General features: G+C 39.8%; 1 protein-coding gene and 1 pseudogene across 1 annotated transcript; one reads left to right on the forward strand and one right to left on the reverse strand.

Annotated features, from left to right (window-relative positions):
• Window positions 1-327: 327 nt before the first annotated feature.
• On the forward strand, window positions 328-439 carry LOC143847696 (U6 spliceosomal RNA; annotated as a pseudogene).
• Window positions 440-8618: 8179 nt separating this feature from the next.
• LOC143846755 (uncharacterized) lies at window positions 8619-17997 on the reverse strand. The gene is made up of 7 exons (XM_077355308.1): window positions 17720-17997; window positions 17133-17243; window positions 15512-15580; window positions 11771-11902; window positions 9695-9772; window positions 9489-9608; window positions 8619-9098 (listed from the first exon to the last, which is right to left on the reverse strand). Exons 1-7 carry the CDS (start codon window positions 17915-17917, stop codon window positions 8913-8915), a joined length of 894 nt encoding a protein of 297 aa, XP_077211423.1. The 5' UTR covers window positions 17918-17997; the 3' UTR covers window positions 8619-8912.
• Window positions 17998-19927: the final 1930 nt, after the last annotated feature.

The raw sequence follows: 19927 nt of genomic DNA on the forward strand, positions 1-19927 counted from the left end.
ATCTGCCCTTTTTGTTTGTAGCGCAGCCTCACTGGGAATGTGTTCTTTAACCCCTTTCTGAGTACTTCTGAGGTTTTTTAACATTTCAGAGAATGGAAAGGTGGAAAAAAAAGCCGGGGAATTTTATTCTTTGCCACCTGCTTGTTCTCCCTGTTTCTTTCTCAAAATCACTGATCAAGTGCAGCTAAAAATTTCGAATTTTCAGGAATTACTACACACAATTCGAATCAGCTCATTTCGCCCGCTCAACGGAAAGAGAATCAGAGTCGTTGAAGAAAATGCCCGCAAATCCCCACAAAAAATTAATTCAGAAAAAAAGACAAACTGTTGATTGAAGACCTTTCAATCCAATCCAATAAAATTGGAACGATACAGAGAAGATGAGCATGGCCCCTGAGCAAGGATGACACACACAAATCGAGAAATGGTCCAAATTTTTTTACAATGAAGGATCATTAAGCCGTTCATTCAGTAAATCCATCAGACGATATTGTCGACGCAATGACCATAAGAGATTACTATGGTCGTCGCCGAGGCTTTTCCCCCCAGGGATCTTGGCTTAGGTGATCCCTTGGGTGTGGGTAACTGTAGTTGTGGCTTTAGGCTTGAAAGCTTAAAGGAGACTTATCTAGATATTGTTGAATCTGGACATTCAAGTCAAGAGGCTTTCCAATCGTTAGGATTGTACAGGGTTTGTTGCAGAAGATCCCTGATCCTATTAGGACAAGGAAGAAGTGATATCGGATCCCACTAGTCCTCCCCAAGGTCTTACCCTAGAGCTCCTGGGAGATTAGAGGAGGGATATGCTTTCTTTAGAAGGCCTGATTCCAGATTGAGGAGATACCTCGGAAGAAGAATGGAAGGATTCAGGAGGCACATACCCCCACCAAGGGTGAAAGTGACTGGAAATGCTTGGAATGCGAATACAATAGTTTTGGGATACGTAGCCATTGCAGGAAATGTTCGCTGTCAAAAAAGGCAAAAGCTTTTGCAAGGGGCAGGCTCTCTAGAGTAGATAAGGCCGATTTCACTCTGGAATCTGAGACTAAAAGATTTCTGAAGATTGAAGTACCGTCAGAACAAGTGGTGGATCGCAAGTTGGCCCTCAGAAGCTGCTTGCTGGGATGTATGAATAATAGTTCATGGCTCCTGGAAGAGATCTGGGCATGGGCTAAAAGATTATGGGGTCTACCTCAATTAATTATTTTGAGCCCTACTATGATACTTTTCAGTTTTGATTCGGAACCACAAGCTTCTTCAATCTTGCGTACAGGTGATGCTCTGGGTGGGTATCTCCTCTTGCTTCAGCCTTGGTTCCCTGCGTTTAACAATGGTGCAAGATCTATCCGGATTAGATTTTATGATATCCCTCTTCGCGCATGGACATCCTCTACAGTGGTGGCCTTGGGGGAGTATTTTGGGCAGGTTCTCGTGGTCCAACTTACTGGGCATCACGATCACTGTATGGCCTTCACTTTTGCTAAAGTTTTCACTTCTATGTGGAAATGTCTGGTGCCATTTATAAGCCTTAAGGTGTAGTTCAATTCCTACTTAGTGGGAGTTAAAGCAGTGGTTGAAGAAGCACTCATTAATGGGAACTGGCACCACAAACATAGTTAAAAGCTAAGGAAAAACCAATCTCTCCTGAGGATTCCGGCTATCGGATCTCAAGTGATCCAATGGCGGGGGAAAATCTTATGTCGGAAAATGAAGGGGAAAAAATCCTGCTAAGAGTAATCCTAAGGACAGAAAGCTGTTGCTTGAACCCTCTTCGGAATTTGAATCGCTCACAAAAAGGAAAGTCAGGTGGACAAGAGTAAGGAAGTCGACATCTCGAGGTAGGAAAGGACGGTGTGGGCATGAAAGTGTTCAGAGTACATTTAATATGAGGACTCTTGGCTTTCGAGGGGAGGTTAATCGAAATCGTGTGGCTGACGGAATAGACTTGCAGTCGGCGGAAGCATCGGTATCAAGCAATTAAAAAATAGTGTTAATGATGGCTACAAAGGGGATGTTGGGAAATCAAAAAGAGCGATATCCAATAGAGATCAATCTCTAAGGAAGCGTGTCAATCCTAAGGGGAAGCAGAAAAGCCTCCGTGTTGGAAAAGCGAGCTCCATGCTTAGGGGTCAAAAAATCGATAACCATTTATTAGCTACGAGAGGCGGCCTTTTTTTTTTATTTTAAAGGAAGCTTCAGGGTCATTTTGCAACGGAGGAGGATAAGAAAAAAAATTCTTGTTTCTGAAATCCAGAGAATGTTGGAAAATTACGACAAACCAAGTGACTCCTTTACGTCTAGGGATGAAGAAGCATGAGATAGGAAAATGAAAGGAAAATTAGTCTCTCTGGAAGGAGTAGAGGCCGTTAGACAAAAAAAGACCATGTCTACGATGAACAGAAGGCCTCTGAAGAGTCTCCAACTCCCAGAGAAAGATCCATGGTATATTGAAGGAGTGGAAGCAATTAAAAAATGATGCAAGGGAGAACGCAGAGGAATTCTTTAGGTTGACTGGAAAGCGAAATTTAAAGAAATATGTGTTCTAGTCTACAAGCTCCCTCTTTTCAAGGAGGCTCTGGAAAAGGAACGTAGAGAGAGGCGTCTGAGATGGGAAGCGCAGATGGCGATTGAGAATTTAGAAGTGGTACAACCTGTTCCGGCTCCCAATGAGGAGTCAAAGGTCTCCAGGGATTCTCTGAATGTGGAGGTTATTCAGTTGGTTCATACGCGTCTTGTTCAGGAGGAAGTCTTAAGGGAAGGAGGTTGAGGTGAACTCAGAGGAGGCCGGAACTTCCAAAAAGGAGGAGTTTGAGTCAGATGAGTTTGATGAGTTTCTGTCAATTGGTGATGTATTTGGGATCGGTTATGACGAAAACTTAGTTGCGACGAAGAAGATGTTCCTTGGTATGGAAGGAAGGGACCAGCGGGAGAGAAGGGAAAAAGAAAAAGTGGATGGAGAAGGGGGGCAAGAGTTGAATGCTCTTAAGAAGTAGTAGTCCAGTCCTCCTGTATATAATCTGTGTTTAGGGTTTTTGCTTTAGGGTCACTTCTTTTTTGTTCTTTTCTTCAGTCTTTAGTGGAAATTTTTGTATGGAAACAAGACCTGCTACAGTTAGCTGATGGTTTGAGCCTGTTGCATTAAGACTCTCTGGTGTTAGCGGTTAAAGGTATGGATTATTTTTTCCTGAAAAAGCGACAAAGATATATTTATATTCATACGAAAGTTACATAATAGAGGGACCAGGAGTCCCCATATAATAAGTACATCGTATGATGGCCTAGGGGAAAGCTTCGGGCCCTGATAAAACAAAGTTAAAAAACTGTTCTCCCTTTCCACACCCTTTAGTTTCATCACCTCCAAGCTGAAATTCTACCTCTTCAATCTTCCCAAAAGATCCTTCTTGAACAATATTAATCTACCAAAAATCCGTGCGATCTTCTCCGAAGATCTTGAAAATATAATGAAACTTTCCCCCACCGCAATAGGTCTTTCTCGAAGACCTTGATAAGAACCTGCCAAAGACATAACTTAATGAAAGAGCCCCTGCACAGTACCCCTAGAAACTCCCCATCAGGAGGAACACTTTCCCAAGTTCTTCAAGAGAGACTCAATTTCAAGTTCCAATCCGTCATCTTCTGAAATGAACGGGGGAGGATGCACAGGGACCAATTCCAAGTTTCCGCGCACCTTTTTCCGAGCAAAAAAAATTCTTCCAACCTTTGTATCCCCACTGCCTTTGCAGCCTCACAACGAATATTCCGAAGCGTCCTCTCATCAACCAGTGTTTTGCTGAAGAAAGGGCGTTTGTGCATGGGTGTGTGAGTCTCCTTTACATTATGTGTTCGGTTAGACGGAAGAACTCATCATCATTTAGCTGGGCCGCTTCCTTGAACAGTTTCCATTGAAAACCCTTGATGATCTCCCTGGGGTTGGATCATTCCTCGAAGCCCTCTCTTCATCATAAGTCATCATCTTTACCCTACGAAGGACATCCTCCAGTTCCAAGGGTTCTGAGTATCGAATCCTCTTCCGACTCAGAGCTGGAGGAAAAAGATATATCGTTCTGCTCCATTTTTAGAATGATAGGGAGGATAAGAGCTTCTCTTCTTTTAAATCTTAGAAAAACCCAAGCGTCACCTTATCAAGGAGAGCGACCGCCAATGATGCCCAATAACGAGACCCCACTTCACCAAGGAAGCGTACAAAGCAATACAAACATTTATGACACAAAATTTATTTTAATTATCTCTGACAGATTTTCTATGAGAAAACTACAACTCCCTATATCGCTTTTAATATTCAGGACATCTGCTCATGATTAAACGACCCATTGAAGGAAGCCACCGACTTCACGATACTATTCTCATTAATTTTGTAAAAGACACGTTTCAAGCTTTTTCTATCCGGAGACACCCATAAAGAAAGTCACTTCAAGAAGCTTCACTTTTTCCAAGGACGCCTTTTCTCCCTAAACCCCACCTCCTACGGTAAGGAGGAAACTCCCAAGGCCCATCCATCTAGCTTCTTTAGGGACAGAAGCTAGGAGAGCCTAAGCGACATCTAGTCTCCCAAGGGTGACACATGCCCTAGGTTTAGATTGGGAAGGACACGGTTTCCTTGAAATCCACTCCGTCGTTCTTTCCTTCGGATGACTATCTGAATGAGGGTTTATGAATTCGGAGGATCTCCTCCCAAGCTAGTCCTCTGGAGAATTTTGACCAGCTCTCTGCTTCCAAAAAAGCCATAATTAGATGCCTGATTCTTGAGAATCATTCCAGTACGGCGTGTCCTAGAGATCCCTTTTTTTTTAGGTTGCCCAGACTTTTCTTTGACTTTGGTTTTTGACCAGCATGGCCTTTGAATTTAGATCTAATTTGCTTCAATCCTTGATCAACCGAAAATCCAAACTGCCCAAAAGCCTCTTTTGATGTCGACACCAATCCCAAGGTCTTTCCATCGATAAACAAATCCAAAGACAGGGGATCCTTGGGAGCAACACCCACCTTTTTCTTCTTTATTTTTTCCTGGGATTTGAATTTTTCCTGGTTTTTGAATTTTGAATTTGAAAGGGGGGGGGCTCTGTTCAGGCGACAACCCATGGCTTACCATAGGGGGTGAAACCGATTGGGGCTTATTGCTATTTGATTTGTGAACTTCAACTCTAATGGTGAAATAATCACACGGTATCTGAATCTGAACTGAAGGGCGAGATAGCTTCCATCTAGAAGTTAGGATTTTGGCCGATACGAAGCTCGTACAATGATCATGATTGCCTTTCATCTTTACTTCCAAAACTGGGCCAAAGTTTTTTCCTAAAGCTTCAACAGTAGAGGTAGCCCAGGCGTGCATCAGAATTCCGTAAAAGTTAACCCAGATTTCTTCTGCTCCCTGGACGAAATCCTTGTGCCAGGCAAATAGTGAGAGCAACCAGTTCCCGCAGGCCTCATTCCTCTTTGCCAGGACCCTAGCAGCAAAGTCCATTAAGTCAAATATGAACAGAATTTCACCCTTTGCTAAGACGTAAGGTCTTGTGAGGGAAGGAATGTCCCAAAAGCTTCTAGCCCATTGCCAAAGTTTGTCTAAGGTTCCACTGTTATCCCTTCTCTTACCAATCAGACACGCCTTTAAAATATCGGTTCGCATTTCCGTTTCCTTTCCTGATATAGATAAAATTGGAACCCCTTCTTCAAAGGATGCCGAGATTGCCCCAGAATCCGGCAACCACCGGCCCGCATCACCAACCCTCGTTGATGATTTCTGTGGGCGGCAAGAACTGGGAGAGAAGACAGGTGAAGGAGCAATCTTCTTTTTGTTCAGGTGGCACCACTTGCATCGATTTTGCCATCTAAAATTTAGATAGTCACAAGTTAAGCAAGAGCCAATCCCCAGGCCACCTCCCCGATCTTGTCCATTTGCCTATTTTTTTTCCTTGGAGCATACCCTCATGTGTCCCCCATTTCCATTCCTCAAACTAGAGTCTTTCTGCCCTTAGTTGTCTTTCGGTTAAAGGTGTGGATCTTGAGTTTAGATGGGTGACAATCTTTGTTGCTTTATCAGTTTTTCTAAGCAGGATAGGTTGTTAGGAGGGTTGTAGACTTTGGGTGTTCGGGTGAGGTTTTTTGGTGATGGTCAAAGGATTATGGGTGGGCGGTTGTTTCGTCGGTGGGTTGTCTGTTTAATGGGTTTATTAAAATTCTCTAGAAGAGATTATGGGAGCGAATTAAACGATGAAGATTCTGTTAAGCTTGAGAGACTCTGTCTTTCGCATATTGAGGTATTTTACTATGATAGTCTCTTAGGTGAAATATATCTTTCGCTATCTTGGCTCAATTCTACATAAGGAAGGAGAGATTGGAGAGGATGTTAACCATAGAATAAGAGCAGGTTGGTTGAAGTGGAAGCTTGCCTCAGGAGTTCTATGCGACCGTAAAATCCCTATCAAGTTGAAGGGAAAGTTTTATAAGACAGTTGTGAGGCCAGCCATGTTGTACGGCTCAGAATGTTGGGCCACCAAGAAGCAGCATGTGCATAAGATGAGTGTAGCGGAGATGCAAATGCTTAGATGGATGTGCGGCCACACAAGGTTAGATAGAATTAAAAATGAAGACATACGTAAAACGGTGGGGGGTGGCACCAATTGAGGAGAAGATGAGAGAACACCGCTTAAGATGGTTTAAACACATCCAACGTAGGCCTTTGGATGCTCCGGTGAGAAGAGGCGTCTCGTGCCAAATTGATGGAGTAAAAAGAGGTAGGGGCAGACCGAAAACAACTTGGGTAGAAATAGTGAGGAAAGGCCTTTGAGGGCTAGGAACATAACAAAGAATATGACCTTGGATAGGATAGAATGGAAGAAAATGATCCATGTAGATGAACCCAGCTAGTGCCATGATTAGAGCCGGGTAGATTCCTTTCACCTTCTTCATGAAATTTCTCTAAAGGATTCATTTAGCCGACCCTACCTAGTTTGGGACAAAGGCTTTGTTGAGCTGTCTCTTAGGTGAAATGACTATTTGAGTTGATTCATTAGAAATTCTCCAGAGGAAGTACGAAAGCGAATGCAACGAGGTAGATCTTCACCAAGCTTCAAAGAGTTTGGGCCTTCTCTTATTAAGGCATTGATTTGATCATGGAAGCAGTGGAGCACATAAAATAAAGTAGATCCCCATCAGCTTGAGACCTTGGTCTTTCGCTTTTGGAGGCATCTTTTTGTTGAGATCATTACTTGTCCTCCGGGAGTCTGGTGCTATGATGGAGATTGATGGTTTGTTGGGAAGCTTGTTAGTTTGTTTTATTTAGATGGGTTTTTTTGCAGTGTAAATGGAAGGGCTGAATAGTTATCTTTATTATGATGGAATTGGAAGTAGATAATATTGCTCTACCTTATGGTTCAGGAGTGCTCGAGACCAGATATACTATGTAATGCAAGCTGGGACCTCTGGTACCCAATGTAATTCTCATAGTATAAATATTTTTTTGTCAACTTTCCAAAAAAAAAAAAAAAAAAAACAATTTCAAACCCCCACTCTCCCAGGTAAGTTCCTGGTCAATAATTGGAAAAGAGACATGAGGCATCATATCCCTCTTACACGATTGATCGTCAGTTTGATCACTTGTAGCTTCCAAGAGACTACAAGCCAAATGTCTTTTTAAAAAAAAAATTAACGTTGCCTTTCATTGATCAAAATCGAGGTGCAATTGAGAGGGGACAAGCTGTTCCCAATCATGATAGTCTCGATCGAAGAGATCAATAAGAGTAGCCAGAAGAACCACCCCCAGCCGAATCCCCTGATACTACTAACCTATACCCCAGCACCCTCCTTAGCCAAGACGTCCACCTTATGTCTTTCAGGGTGAACATGAAGAATTTAATCTAACATTAAATTAAGGGAAATGATATCAGCAAAACCATAGTTTGGTATTTTCACTAATGCATCTTGCGTTTTAGAGAGCTGTCAAAAGGTTACTACAGTTCCCAGAAAGCTCTCACAAGCCGAATAAAAAAGAAAAGACAAGCTGGGTCGGTGCCATTATTGCTGATACCATTTCCATAAAGGGAAATGATATCTGCGCCAAGTGTTTCAATAAACATGCGCTCCACTTGTTTGTCGTATAGTATTTAAAGAGCAAACAAGTGGACCGCTTGTTTATCGAATGCGCGGATATCATTTCTCTTCCATAAATCATTCTAAGATGTGTATAGGAGCGGATAGTGAGGGGACGATGATTGTTCCTGCTATAAAGACTTCAGAAATCTGGGTCTAGGTTTATTTCCATAGGATTACAACCCTCCAATTTGTAATGGGACTGTACAATATAGGAACTTATATATATTGGAGGTTAGGATCTTCCTATGGAGATGATTTATGGGGTACGGACTATTTATGTTGTGGACCATCAAATGAGCAGTTTGGATCATCATAACAAGTGGGCTCATTGTACTTTGTGAAAAAATAGTGGACTTCAACGCGCACATCATAGAAAATCTCCAATAAAAATACGACTTGTTACACCAAATCAGATGCAGCAGCTAAAGACCATGCCATAACAACCCCAACAAACTTTCAAAGCCCCTGTTTGATTAACACTAAAAAATTTCAAAGATTTCGACTTGGAATGTCTGCTAAATCAGATGAAACAGTTCAAATAGCATATCAAACATTACATTTTGTGCTACCTGCTGCCATGGTCCTTTGATTCAAGTCTCAAGATGGCACAAGGTCTGCGACATGAACACAAAAGTCTGAAATAATTTGAAATGGTCTCCAAAAATAAACAAAATTATTTCAGTGAATCACTACTGATTTCAGGCTCTAGTTCATCTCAATAGTTACATTTCTGGTAATCAGTCGCAAATTTTAAACTGAAAGAAACATGCGAAAAGTCCATAATTCTCAGAATGAGGTTGGCCTCAAAGCTCAGTCTTGGTACCTTTCAAAGGATTCGAACTCGTCTTTTCCCCCTGCCACCACTCTTGTACCCATTGTGATGCCTTCTTTACATGCTTCTGTATCTCTGTTGATGTGTCTCTGATCCCTTCCACGACCCTTTGCTTCCAATCTGCCTTCGCAGATTTTTTATCTCTCAACACTTTCCCCTGCAAGGCAAGAAACGAGACATGTTTCTTATCGGATGACTTGAACCGAAACTTAACCGTAAGAACGAAAGGCATCAATCTTCCATGACTCGTAAGGAAACACATTTCCTAGAGATTGATTACAGAAAATAATATAGGGAAATGTTATCAGCACAACCATATTTTGATATTTTCACTAACCCATCTTGTCTTTTAGTATTTAAAGAGCTGTCAAAAGGTTAATTGATATTTTCACCAACCCAGCTGTCTTTTCTTCTTTAATCGGCTTGTGAGAGCTTTTTGGGAAATGCAATAACCTTTTGACAGCTCTTTAAATACTAAAAGACAAGATGGGTTAGTGAAAATATCAAAATATGGTTGTGATGAAATCATTTCCCATAATATATATACCAAATTCGATGGGAAGCCATCATCGTCCTCGTCATCTTCATCAGCATCTTCGTCCCCAAAATTTTGATTCATTAAATCTTCTCTTGAATACATTTTCATGCCTGGTGCTCCTGGTATACCCTGAGACAGCATATAACAACTTAGAGCATGCAACTTACTAGAGCGAATTTTAATGCAGCCAGTGTCAAATTCCCCAAGGAAGTTACCTCCATGGATTTCAAAATCTTCTCCATTTCAGCATCTTTAGATGACTTGGGAATAAAAGGTTCTCCTGGAATCCTATTCTGCAAGACAACATAGGATACTCAAACTAGGTTCGTAAATCTTAAGATATTGTCATTTGATAGGCAACTTAGTGCTTGACAAATTCATACAATAATAAAATTAGAAATATCCCCATGAGATATTGTCATGGATGTTACGAAGAGGATTGAGCTTCCAAGTTCAAGACCGCTTAACATCTCATCCATGGAAGCTTTTAGTGGGCCAAGATTAAGCCAAAAGCAAGAGTAAACCTAAAATAAGCTTTTAGTTGGGCAAGAATAAGCTAAGAGCAAGAGTAAACCCAAAATGGTTTTTCAAAATTAGCTTTACTACGTCAATTGCTTGTGAAAGTTTGAGGTCCTTTGATGGAGCGCTAGCGTGGTTTAAGAACAGTTATATAGCTGGAATATGTAAGATGCCAAAGCCAATATGTACTCGCAGCTGCTACCAGCAACTGTGATTTCATAACAGTCGAGGCATTTCGGAATAAAATTAGTAACCACTTGCAAAAAAAATTATGTTTTAGGAAGCAATTTCACTATTTTAAGTAAATGCATGTGATTAATGTGGGCCAAAATCTATTTTCCTCTGCCCAGTCACTAGTTATAGTGAAATTCCTTAGCGTATCAGAGTTTTACTTTAAGCTCTAAGGTGTCAAGTCCTACATTTTAGATGCCAACAGCCCAGGATGATTCACCACAAATAACTGTAGGATGTGGGTCCCAGACCATGGGACCAGTGGAGTATGTGAAATTGGAAAAGGGCAGAGGTCAGAGAAAGTTCAACTCAGTTTCATCCCTAATGAAAGAAGCATAGCATGACGATTTCTTAGATCTACAATGACCTCTACGAGGCTCCAAAACAAGGTCAAGATTCACTAATTAGCATTTGACCAAAGACGTTAAGATACAACCTGTCAGAAAGCATAACCCAGCTTGGTAGCTTGGTGATTCTCATGGCCCTTCAAATCTGAATTTTCGTGGTTACTAGAAAATTCCCGTGCTATATACTTGTGACTTGTTGCCCATGCTTAGATAATTTAGGAAATACTTAAAAAATAACACGCACTTTGTTTCCCAAGGTACTTTCATCTATGATATATCCATGAGGACCATGATGAACTTAACTGATCAAAAACAATAAAAGAGTCATTGCCCTCTCTATATCTTGGGCGCGAGCCCTCCCTTTATTTCGATTCATTTCGGCGTTTGATCTGTGGGAAGGATGGAGAGTTGTTTGCAACAGTCACGAAAATGTGACGGTCCCGCAACAGATATGGTGCTCTCCTCCTGCAGGTAACCTCAAATTAAATTTTGATGGTTCAAGTTTAGGCAACCCTGGGTTGGCAGGAATCGGAGGAGTCTTGAGAGATTGTCATGGTGCGGTACTCAAGGCTTTTTCGGGTCCAATTGGCATAGCAGACTCGAATGAAGCGGAGGTAAAAGCAGTGCATCGAGGCATCCTGATCCTGAGTGAGGCCAGGGGCCTCTCAGTAAGGTGTATTGTGGAGGGCGACTCTTTGAACGTCATAAGATGGCTGAGGGGCCCAAGGGGCCCTCCGTGGCGATTTCTTCACTTATTTGACGAGATGAAAGACGTATTACAAGGCATGCAGGTCTCTTTTCAGCATGTGAGGAGAAGTGCCAATGCTGTAGCTGATAAGTTGGCAAAGGAGGGCGTATCGAAGCAGGATTTAGATCTTTTCGACTTTCTTCCTCCTTAATCCTATTTGTATTTCCCGGGTCAGGTTCTGTCCCTAGGGAGTTTTATTTTCCTCGTGTATGTTTTTGGGGGACCCCCTCAGTCTTCTATTAATATATCTTCGCCAATATTCAAAAAAACAATAAAAGAGTCCATGGGACAAGGTGACGGAAGTCTAAGAATTACCAGTTCAACAAGAAAAAAAATGTAGAGAGAGTTCGAAGAATGTTTTCCTAAGAAAGAAGATAGCATCATCACGGACAATATGAGCATTTAGTTACTTTCAACTGTCAAATGAAGTATCAAACTGTAATTACCTTTGGAATTGGGGGTGGCTTGGCAGAGCATGCTTTACTAAGGTCATCACAGAGAAAATTCACCAATGAATCAATTTGAGGCTTTGCGTTAAAGAGATATTCAGCTACATCGGTATCAGAATACCCCATGACCTGCAAAGGGTTCGAGAAGATATTTAATGAAAGCAAAGATTTTCTATTTATATTGGTTTAACACCTTCAACACTGAAGCCATTAAAAAGACATCTTCAACATTAAAATGCATGGAGACAAAGTAATTGCAAAACAAGGGGAACACATCAGGTGTTTTGCATAATCAGTGAATACTTTTAAATATTTTCAGTCAAGAAAATTGAGAAATGAAGCTGTTGTCCCAGGTAGGCAACCCACCAGAGATAAATGTTGAAATGAAGCTGTTGGCCCACGTAGGCAACCCACCGAACCACTTTCACAATGGAGCAACCTTACCGTTGCGCCAAGGCTCTTTAAAAAAACTTTTGTTCTCTTAAAATGATTTCACAATTAAAGCAAGAACAAAGACAAATTAAAACTAGAAAGATAAAAATCAAGGCACAAAAAAAATATAGAAAGTGATAAAAGACGTGCACCCGAATTTTGATAGTGGTTCGGCCCAATCCCGCCTACGTCCACTCTCACAAGGATATCCCCTCCTTGTGGCTCCACTACCTCGATCTTCTTACGGGCAAAGATCAAACTGTTTACATGAAGGTTGATCCGGTGCCTTCCTACCAAACTCCCAAAGATTTATTATCCCCAAGCTGCGACAATCTCCTTACGGGTGGAGATCAAACTGTTACATCCGAAGGTTGATGCGGTGCCTTCTGCGAAAGTTGATACGAGGCCCTCTCACCAAGCAAAGGTTGATAAGGTGCCTTCTCACCAATTGCAATAGTAAAACCTCTCACAAGGCTGATATACAAATGAAGTACACTCAGCAAAAGCTCTCACAAAGATCTACAATTGAATTCCTAAGCTAATCGCTCAAGATCCTCTAGAAATGGCACAAGGGGAGTTCCTAACACTTATAGTATTGATCAAAGTTAAGCTCAAGTGTTAAGTTCCAATGTTTGGGGACCCCAAGGGTCATATTTATAGAGGCTGGAAGAGAAACTGCTGTTATAGCACTTCAAACGGTCACAACGGAAGAACCACAGCTGACTGTCCAACTAGACGTTAGAATCTGACTATTGCTTTAAAGTATCATGTTGTGTTTGTTGTCATCAAAACATGACGAGAGAGTGACCAAGGTTGAACCCTTGTGCTAACAAAAAAGCCATCTCCGAAAAGCCTTTCAACATTCAGAACCAGGCAAAGGTTATGCAACAAGACATCCATTGTCTATGATGACCTTGTCAAGAATCTGCCCCCCAGCAACAAAAAGCACTTCGTGGGCTGGATATTACGTTACCAAGCAGCTTCCTAAATTGTGAGGCAAGCACTTCTGTGAATATCTGCTCCCCACCAAATTGATTGGGCTAAAATCCCTCAAGTGTTCGACTTCATTACTCTTTAGGCCCTGTTCGTTTCAGATTATCACACCGATTGTCAGCCCTAAACCTATTATTGGACTCAAATTTAAATGTATTTTTGAGCCCAACAATAGGTTTGGGGCTCACAATCGGTTGTCATAATCTCAAAGGAACAGGGATTTGAGTCATAAAAGAAGCTCCAATGCAATTATCATGCCTCAGCTGGTCAAAGAATTCTAAAAAAAGCCAGCAAACCATCTTTTAGACGATCCCAACCCACATAGAAGAAACCCCTAAACAAAAGCATCCAACCCCATAGGTTTCTCATGCCACAAGATGAAAATAGCCTCCCCAACCTCCTCCCCTTCAAGGGCATCTCCCAAGCTTGTTCCAACTCTCAAGATCAAGAGGACCAAATTCCAAACTTTCATGTCTCAGTTTGTATCCCTCCTCGCACAAGAATATATCAATAGATCAGAATTGAACTTCACAATTGCATCGAAAATGCAAATCAGGTCCTCAGGTCCTCCAACCTTCTCATTAATGAGCAAACTGTGAATCCAGTAACTACATGTTCTAGCATTCACAATGCTATGAAAGTACGGTTTATTCTTATCACCATCTTTGAATCACTTAACTCCATTGAGACCCTCCTCGAGTAATTGTTTTTCACTAATTTGCTCCTAATATATAGGAGTTGATCCCCTCTCATCTGTCAGGATCTTATTATCTTACCCAGAGTGTCTGACTTTTTTCTGTTTGCCTCCCCTACCCTCGCCTTGCCCCATCCTTCAGCATGGTTTTCACCCGAACCAAGTCGTTACTACTGAACCACTCCCTCAATTTATTAACAAACATAGTGTCTTCCAACCAGGCTAGCTTGAATCTAAATGAGCTACATCCCCAAACACCCATTCAGATTTCAGCATGATAGGAAATTGATCAGAAGTCATTTAGGAAAAACAAGTAATAAAGTACTAGGAAGACCAAACAATTAGAACAGAGTCAAAATCTGTTCTGATTGCATAAAATAGGCTTGACTGATGGCTAGCGATGTATAGTTAGCATCCGTCAACGAGAGGTCCACCAAGGCATTACACCCACGAAATCCAAGAAAGCCCTCATAGTGGACGGAGCTCTATAGCATCCAAACTTCTCATTAGCAAATCAGATCACCTAGAAAACCCCTCTCCCTACTTCCCCACCTCCCTGAAAAATGCAACAAGAGAGTTTTCATCTAGTCCGAACTTCATCTAATTCCTCCCAAATTGAGCTCGTTGGGACTCATCAGTACACCTATACACAGGCATCAACAACCGCACCAAACCACATCCAAAATTGAACTCTTCATAAGATAGACCCTATTTTTGGAAGATGTGATTAATTTTGGAGTCCCCTATGATTTGTGGACAGACATGCGCATCGCGTGTCGACGCAAACCCCAAAAAAATCAGAAACGGGGGCACTGCTAAAACAGAAAGTATATATAATCATGATTGTGGACATGGATTTGTGTGTCAAGTTTCAACCTGGATACGAGGTGCTGACATGGCAACCACTAAAAATCTAGAAATGACTACGCACCCATACACGTACGTAGATATAAAATTATTGATTACTATCATAATTTGCAACAATATAATATGGTATTCAGGATTAATCAAATATAATTTAAAATAAACATGAGATAATCACATAACAACACATTTATCAATTTAATCTAGTTCTCTTCAGTCTCCAGTATCTATTGAGAAAGAAAGACAATAGGAGTTTGTTGAGGGTTTTAGGCTTAGGGGAGAGGATATAATAACAAACATTAGTTAAAGAACTGATTATAATAAAAGAAGAATTAATAACAAAAGAGATGAACACAATATTCAATCATTAAACATAATGTCACACTTGACACGGTACAAAAACGCGTCGACATGTCCACACTAAGCCGACACATGTAGCAGTAAATTTAAAAGTGTTGGAAGGAGTGTCAAAATGTGCGGATACGCGACACACATGTCAGCAATAGATTCAAAGCGTCGGCTAAATCATAGGGAGTCCCTGATCTCAAAAGCTTAATACAAGAAGAAAAAATCCATTACTATCATGGCTTCACTATCATATCCAATACTGTCTCCACCGTGTAGTTGAGCATTCCATATAGTTATAATTAGTCTTCAATACTTGTTTAATTGTCCTAAGAAAGAAAGAATCATGTAAGTAATCAAATTTATTTCACAAATAACCCCGCTAAGACAAACAAGCATAGCTACATCACCTCTTGACAAGCCCGCTCAATAGTCTTACATTCTGAATTGCACTGTCCTTCAGTGTCTTGGTCAACAAGCTGGAGAAAGGGTTGAAACTACTATGAGAAACAAGGTTAAGGATCCATGCCAACAAAAATATTTCCCCCTTACACATGTTTGGGTATTTTATCAAAATTCCAGGATTACAACAGCAACAATTAAAAACCTACTATTCATTTTTATGTTTGCTACTAAATGTTTGGGAAATTCTTATTTGAACTTGCCGTATGAATTCATCCTACAAGCAATATCACAATGAACAAGCATGGAAACTACAGCACACAAACAATAATTAGCATTCTAGAGTTTGAAAATTAATTATGGCAAAAATTACACGTATGAGACCAGTTTGCCTTCTTTTTAAAGATCAAACACTCATTGATGAAGAACAAAGAACATCCAAAAGAAAAACAGAAACCATTAGGGAATGAAATGAGAAATAACGAGTCTGTCACTCTGTCTAGACTTCACCATTTCTTATTCATGTATGGATTATGCAATTTTAAAGCTTTTGGTATTTCATAATGGCGATTTTCAAGTCACTAACTTCAGATTTCTAGATACCATTCAAAAAAAAAACTTCAGGTTTCTAGAAGAAGTAACAGATCATTTGTACCCCGCAATTGCAGTCATATTTGAATATGTATTGTTAGAAGTTAGAACGCATAACAAAATGACAAGCAATGGAACTAATCAAACTGATAAGACTTCACTACCTACTTGGCAGTTACAGGTAGAATAATTCAAATAATTTGGTCATTGGTGAATATATTTGAATTAATGAACAATGTCTGTCTAGCTCAGCCACTTATCAGTACATTACTCTTTCAAATAACATTTTGCAAGTTATGTTGAGAATGAAGTGAAATCAAATTAAACAGTTCAGATTTTACCCAGCCTCAGGTAATAAATGTATCCTTTTCACTTATTCAGATACATTAAAGTATCAAATGCTACAAATTTTAACAAATTCAAGTTGTTTAACACTAGAACCACTAAAACATGCTATTATGATGCCAAATTTACATTTTGATTACTTATAAAAGCAAGGTTCAAAAACATGACAGTGCTATTGAACTAGATAGACATTACATGAAGATTAATATGTTTGGCTATGATCATATTTAGTTAAATAATATGGATACATTACAATATATAAAAGAATGATAAATAGTACATAGTGCCAGTATTAGTCATGGTGTATTGAAACTAAAAGATGGTGACTAGTTAGCAAATTGTGTTACTGTTAGAAAATTATTCAGCAAAAACATTGTATCAATCTGCATACATATTAATATACATGAAACAAGGGAGGAAAAAAGAATTTTAACTGGGTTTAAGCTAGATGGGGGTAATTAACATAACAACTCTCTGATTGCCAATTCTCTTCTTTTCAGTGACGAATCATTAACTTAAAACATTATACCATTTTCCCAATAAATGAAATATTCCATCTAAAATACTTACATTCAAATTGGTCTTGGAAATCCAAACTCATCTAGTGGGGGGGAGGGGGGGTGTGGAATCCTTAAAGCAAGTTCAAACATCCAAAATAAAATAAAGAAATAAAGAAAAATAAGTCACTCTTACCTCCAAAGTACTACCCTTCTCCACGATATCAATTCGGAGAATCCAATCCCCTTCTTCCTTCTTCAAATTACAAACGTTCTCCGCAAGTTCAATGATCTGGAACTCTGAAACCTAATCCAAAAACAAAAGAAGAAAAAGTACACACTTAGCCATCAAGCAAAACAAATCAACTAAAAAAATACCCACTTACCAGACTACCGAAACAAATCATTTTAGATAGAAAAATCGAACTTTATGAAGAACACATTCAAAAGAGAAAGAAAAAAAATGTACCCACTTAGCGATGAAGCAAAACAAATCAACTGAAAAAACACCACTTACCAGACTACAAAATCAAATAATTTTAGATAGAAAAATCGAATCTTTATGAAGATTACACTAAAAAAAGAAGAAGTACCCACTTAGTCATCGAGCAACAAATCAACTAAAAAAAACCCACTTACCCGACTACAAAATAAAATCATTTTAGATAGAAAAATCTTCCATTTTTCTTTGTTTTAGTTGATTTCTTAGCCATCAAGCAAAAGAAATCAACTAAAACAAGGTCCACTTACCCGACTACCAAATAAAATCTTTATGAAGAATACCTTCTTGGGAGAGATCTGAGTCTCTTTTTTCTTGAGTTGGTGGTAGAGTTGGGTGGCGAGCTTTTGACAGACCTGGCATTTGATGAAGGGTATGTCTTCTTTTCTGGCGATTGGAACTGTTTTTTTAGAAGAATGAGAAATGGAAATCAAGGAGAGTAACAGAACAGATAGTAGAATGATGGCTCCCACGCTCCCCATTACTCTCTCTCTCTCTCTCTCCAATTTACACGGGGAGGACTTTCGAACCCTTTCCCTAGTATTTCTTTGTTCTGCCTTGTTTTTCATGCTGAAAAGTCCAACGGAGGGGGTGGAAATATTATTTCACTGATGCTTCACTCTGTTAATTTCGAAGTTACTAAAATGCCCCTAATGGGCTTTTGTAAAAAAAGAAGTTGCTCTTATATTCTAATCAAATCGATGTTTGTCTTAAAAAATAACCATAGCAAATTATTTTTCTAGTATACTGATATAATTGTTTCCATTAAGGTGATCACATTTGTGATGTGAAAAATATAGTTTTCTTATAATTATATGCTTGATGACATAAATTTAGAAATTTTTTGTGTCAAAATTTGTTTTCTTGGTACAATCTTTAAAATTAGTCATTGTCGTACGTTAAAAAATAAAAACCCGACCCAACCCTACCTGAGAAAATATATTGGATAGGGTAGGGTTTACGAATCTTGGGTTTTCCTATAAAAAATTAGAGCGGACCCGACCGATGTCGACCCGATGTTATTTCTTGGGTAGGGTAGGTTAGGGTAGGGTTTGGGAAAATCCGACCCACCCGACATAAGTTGCAGCTCTACTAATTTATATCTATTTTAGTTGCAAAAGTTCTCTGCTTTATTTGTAAAAACCAGTCTTCTACTTTCATAATTTGCAAATAGAGCCATCACATTTGAATGAAATTTTGCAAATCAGGTCATGCCATCAATTGTGACCAAAATACCCATGGGATATTTCTTTAACTCATAAAAGACCAAAATGTCCTTATGTGTGAAAAAAATGAAAATTACCTTGTAAAAGACCAAAATATCCATGATTTTTTTTTTGACCCATCCAAAATATCCATGATGATCCATGATATCTTTTGATAGGGTGGTCCCACCAACTCAACTCATACCCATGCATCGGGTGGGGCCCACCATTTTGCCTCATATTCTAATGGGGTAGGTCCCATGTTCTCCACCCGAACCATGTATAGGGTGGGCCTTTTTTTTTGTTTTGTTTACATCCATGCATAGCATGGGCCAAGAATGCTAGCATATATATAGAAATGATATTCCCACATCATTGACGGTCTTGGTAATATTTGTCCTTTTACAAGGTAATTTTTGTCTTTTCACATATAAGGACATTTTCATCTTTTTATGAGTAAGAAAATCAAACGCGGGTATGCTGTAAATTCTGTCAAATGTGACGACTCCATCAGCAGATTGTCAAACTAGAAGACTCATTTCTGCAAATAAAGCAAAGTAGAAGATTTATTTTGCAAAATTCCCTTTGGCTAATGGGTTGGCATAGGGATAACTATCCCTCGATTCCAGCAACATTCAATTTTTGAGTCACACAATGAGGCAACAATCAATTTTTGGGTCACATAATAAGAGTGTGAGAGAAGAGAAGAGAATGGAAGAGTGAAGAGGAGAAGGGAATGAAACGTAGGAGAAGAGTAGGTTTCTATCCCCTTGCCTCTCCTTCTCCTATCCATGCTTCTTTCATGACTCTGATACTAAAGTAGAAGGTGGGCAACACCGAACTGATAGAAAGGGTATTTTTTTGGATCATTAGAAAGGGTATGAATCATATAAAATGTGCTCGGAGACTGCTTTCTATAGGGAAAAATAGACACTCACTTCATTCAATAATGACACTCTTCTCTTTATTTACACTCTTTTATGGTAATATACACTTTACTAAGAGGTAATTGGTAATTATTGGGACAGCCTCATGTAGTACAAAAGAGTAAGGGTGTCAATTTTGGCTCGGGCTCGGAGGCTCGCTTTAGCTCGGCTTGAAAAAAGCTCGGCTCGAATCCTTAACGAGCCGAGCCGAACCGGCTCACCAGGCTCGTTAAGCTTAACGAGCCGAGCCTAATTTAGGCCAGGCTCGGCTCGGCTCGGCTCGTTAAGAATTTAATATATTTAAATATATATATTATATATTAATTTATACATTAGAAGGGTTGTCCAGGGAGTGAAAGGG

The sequence above is a fragment of the Tasmannia lanceolata genome, unplaced genomic scaffold (genome assembly GCF_043159265.1).
Source record: "Tasmannia lanceolata isolate RefF3 unplaced genomic scaffold, GAP_Taslan_0.1 ptg000015l, whole genome shotgun sequence".
NCBI classification, from domain to species: Eukaryota; Viridiplantae; Streptophyta; class Magnoliopsida; order Canellales; family Winteraceae; genus Tasmannia; species Tasmannia lanceolata.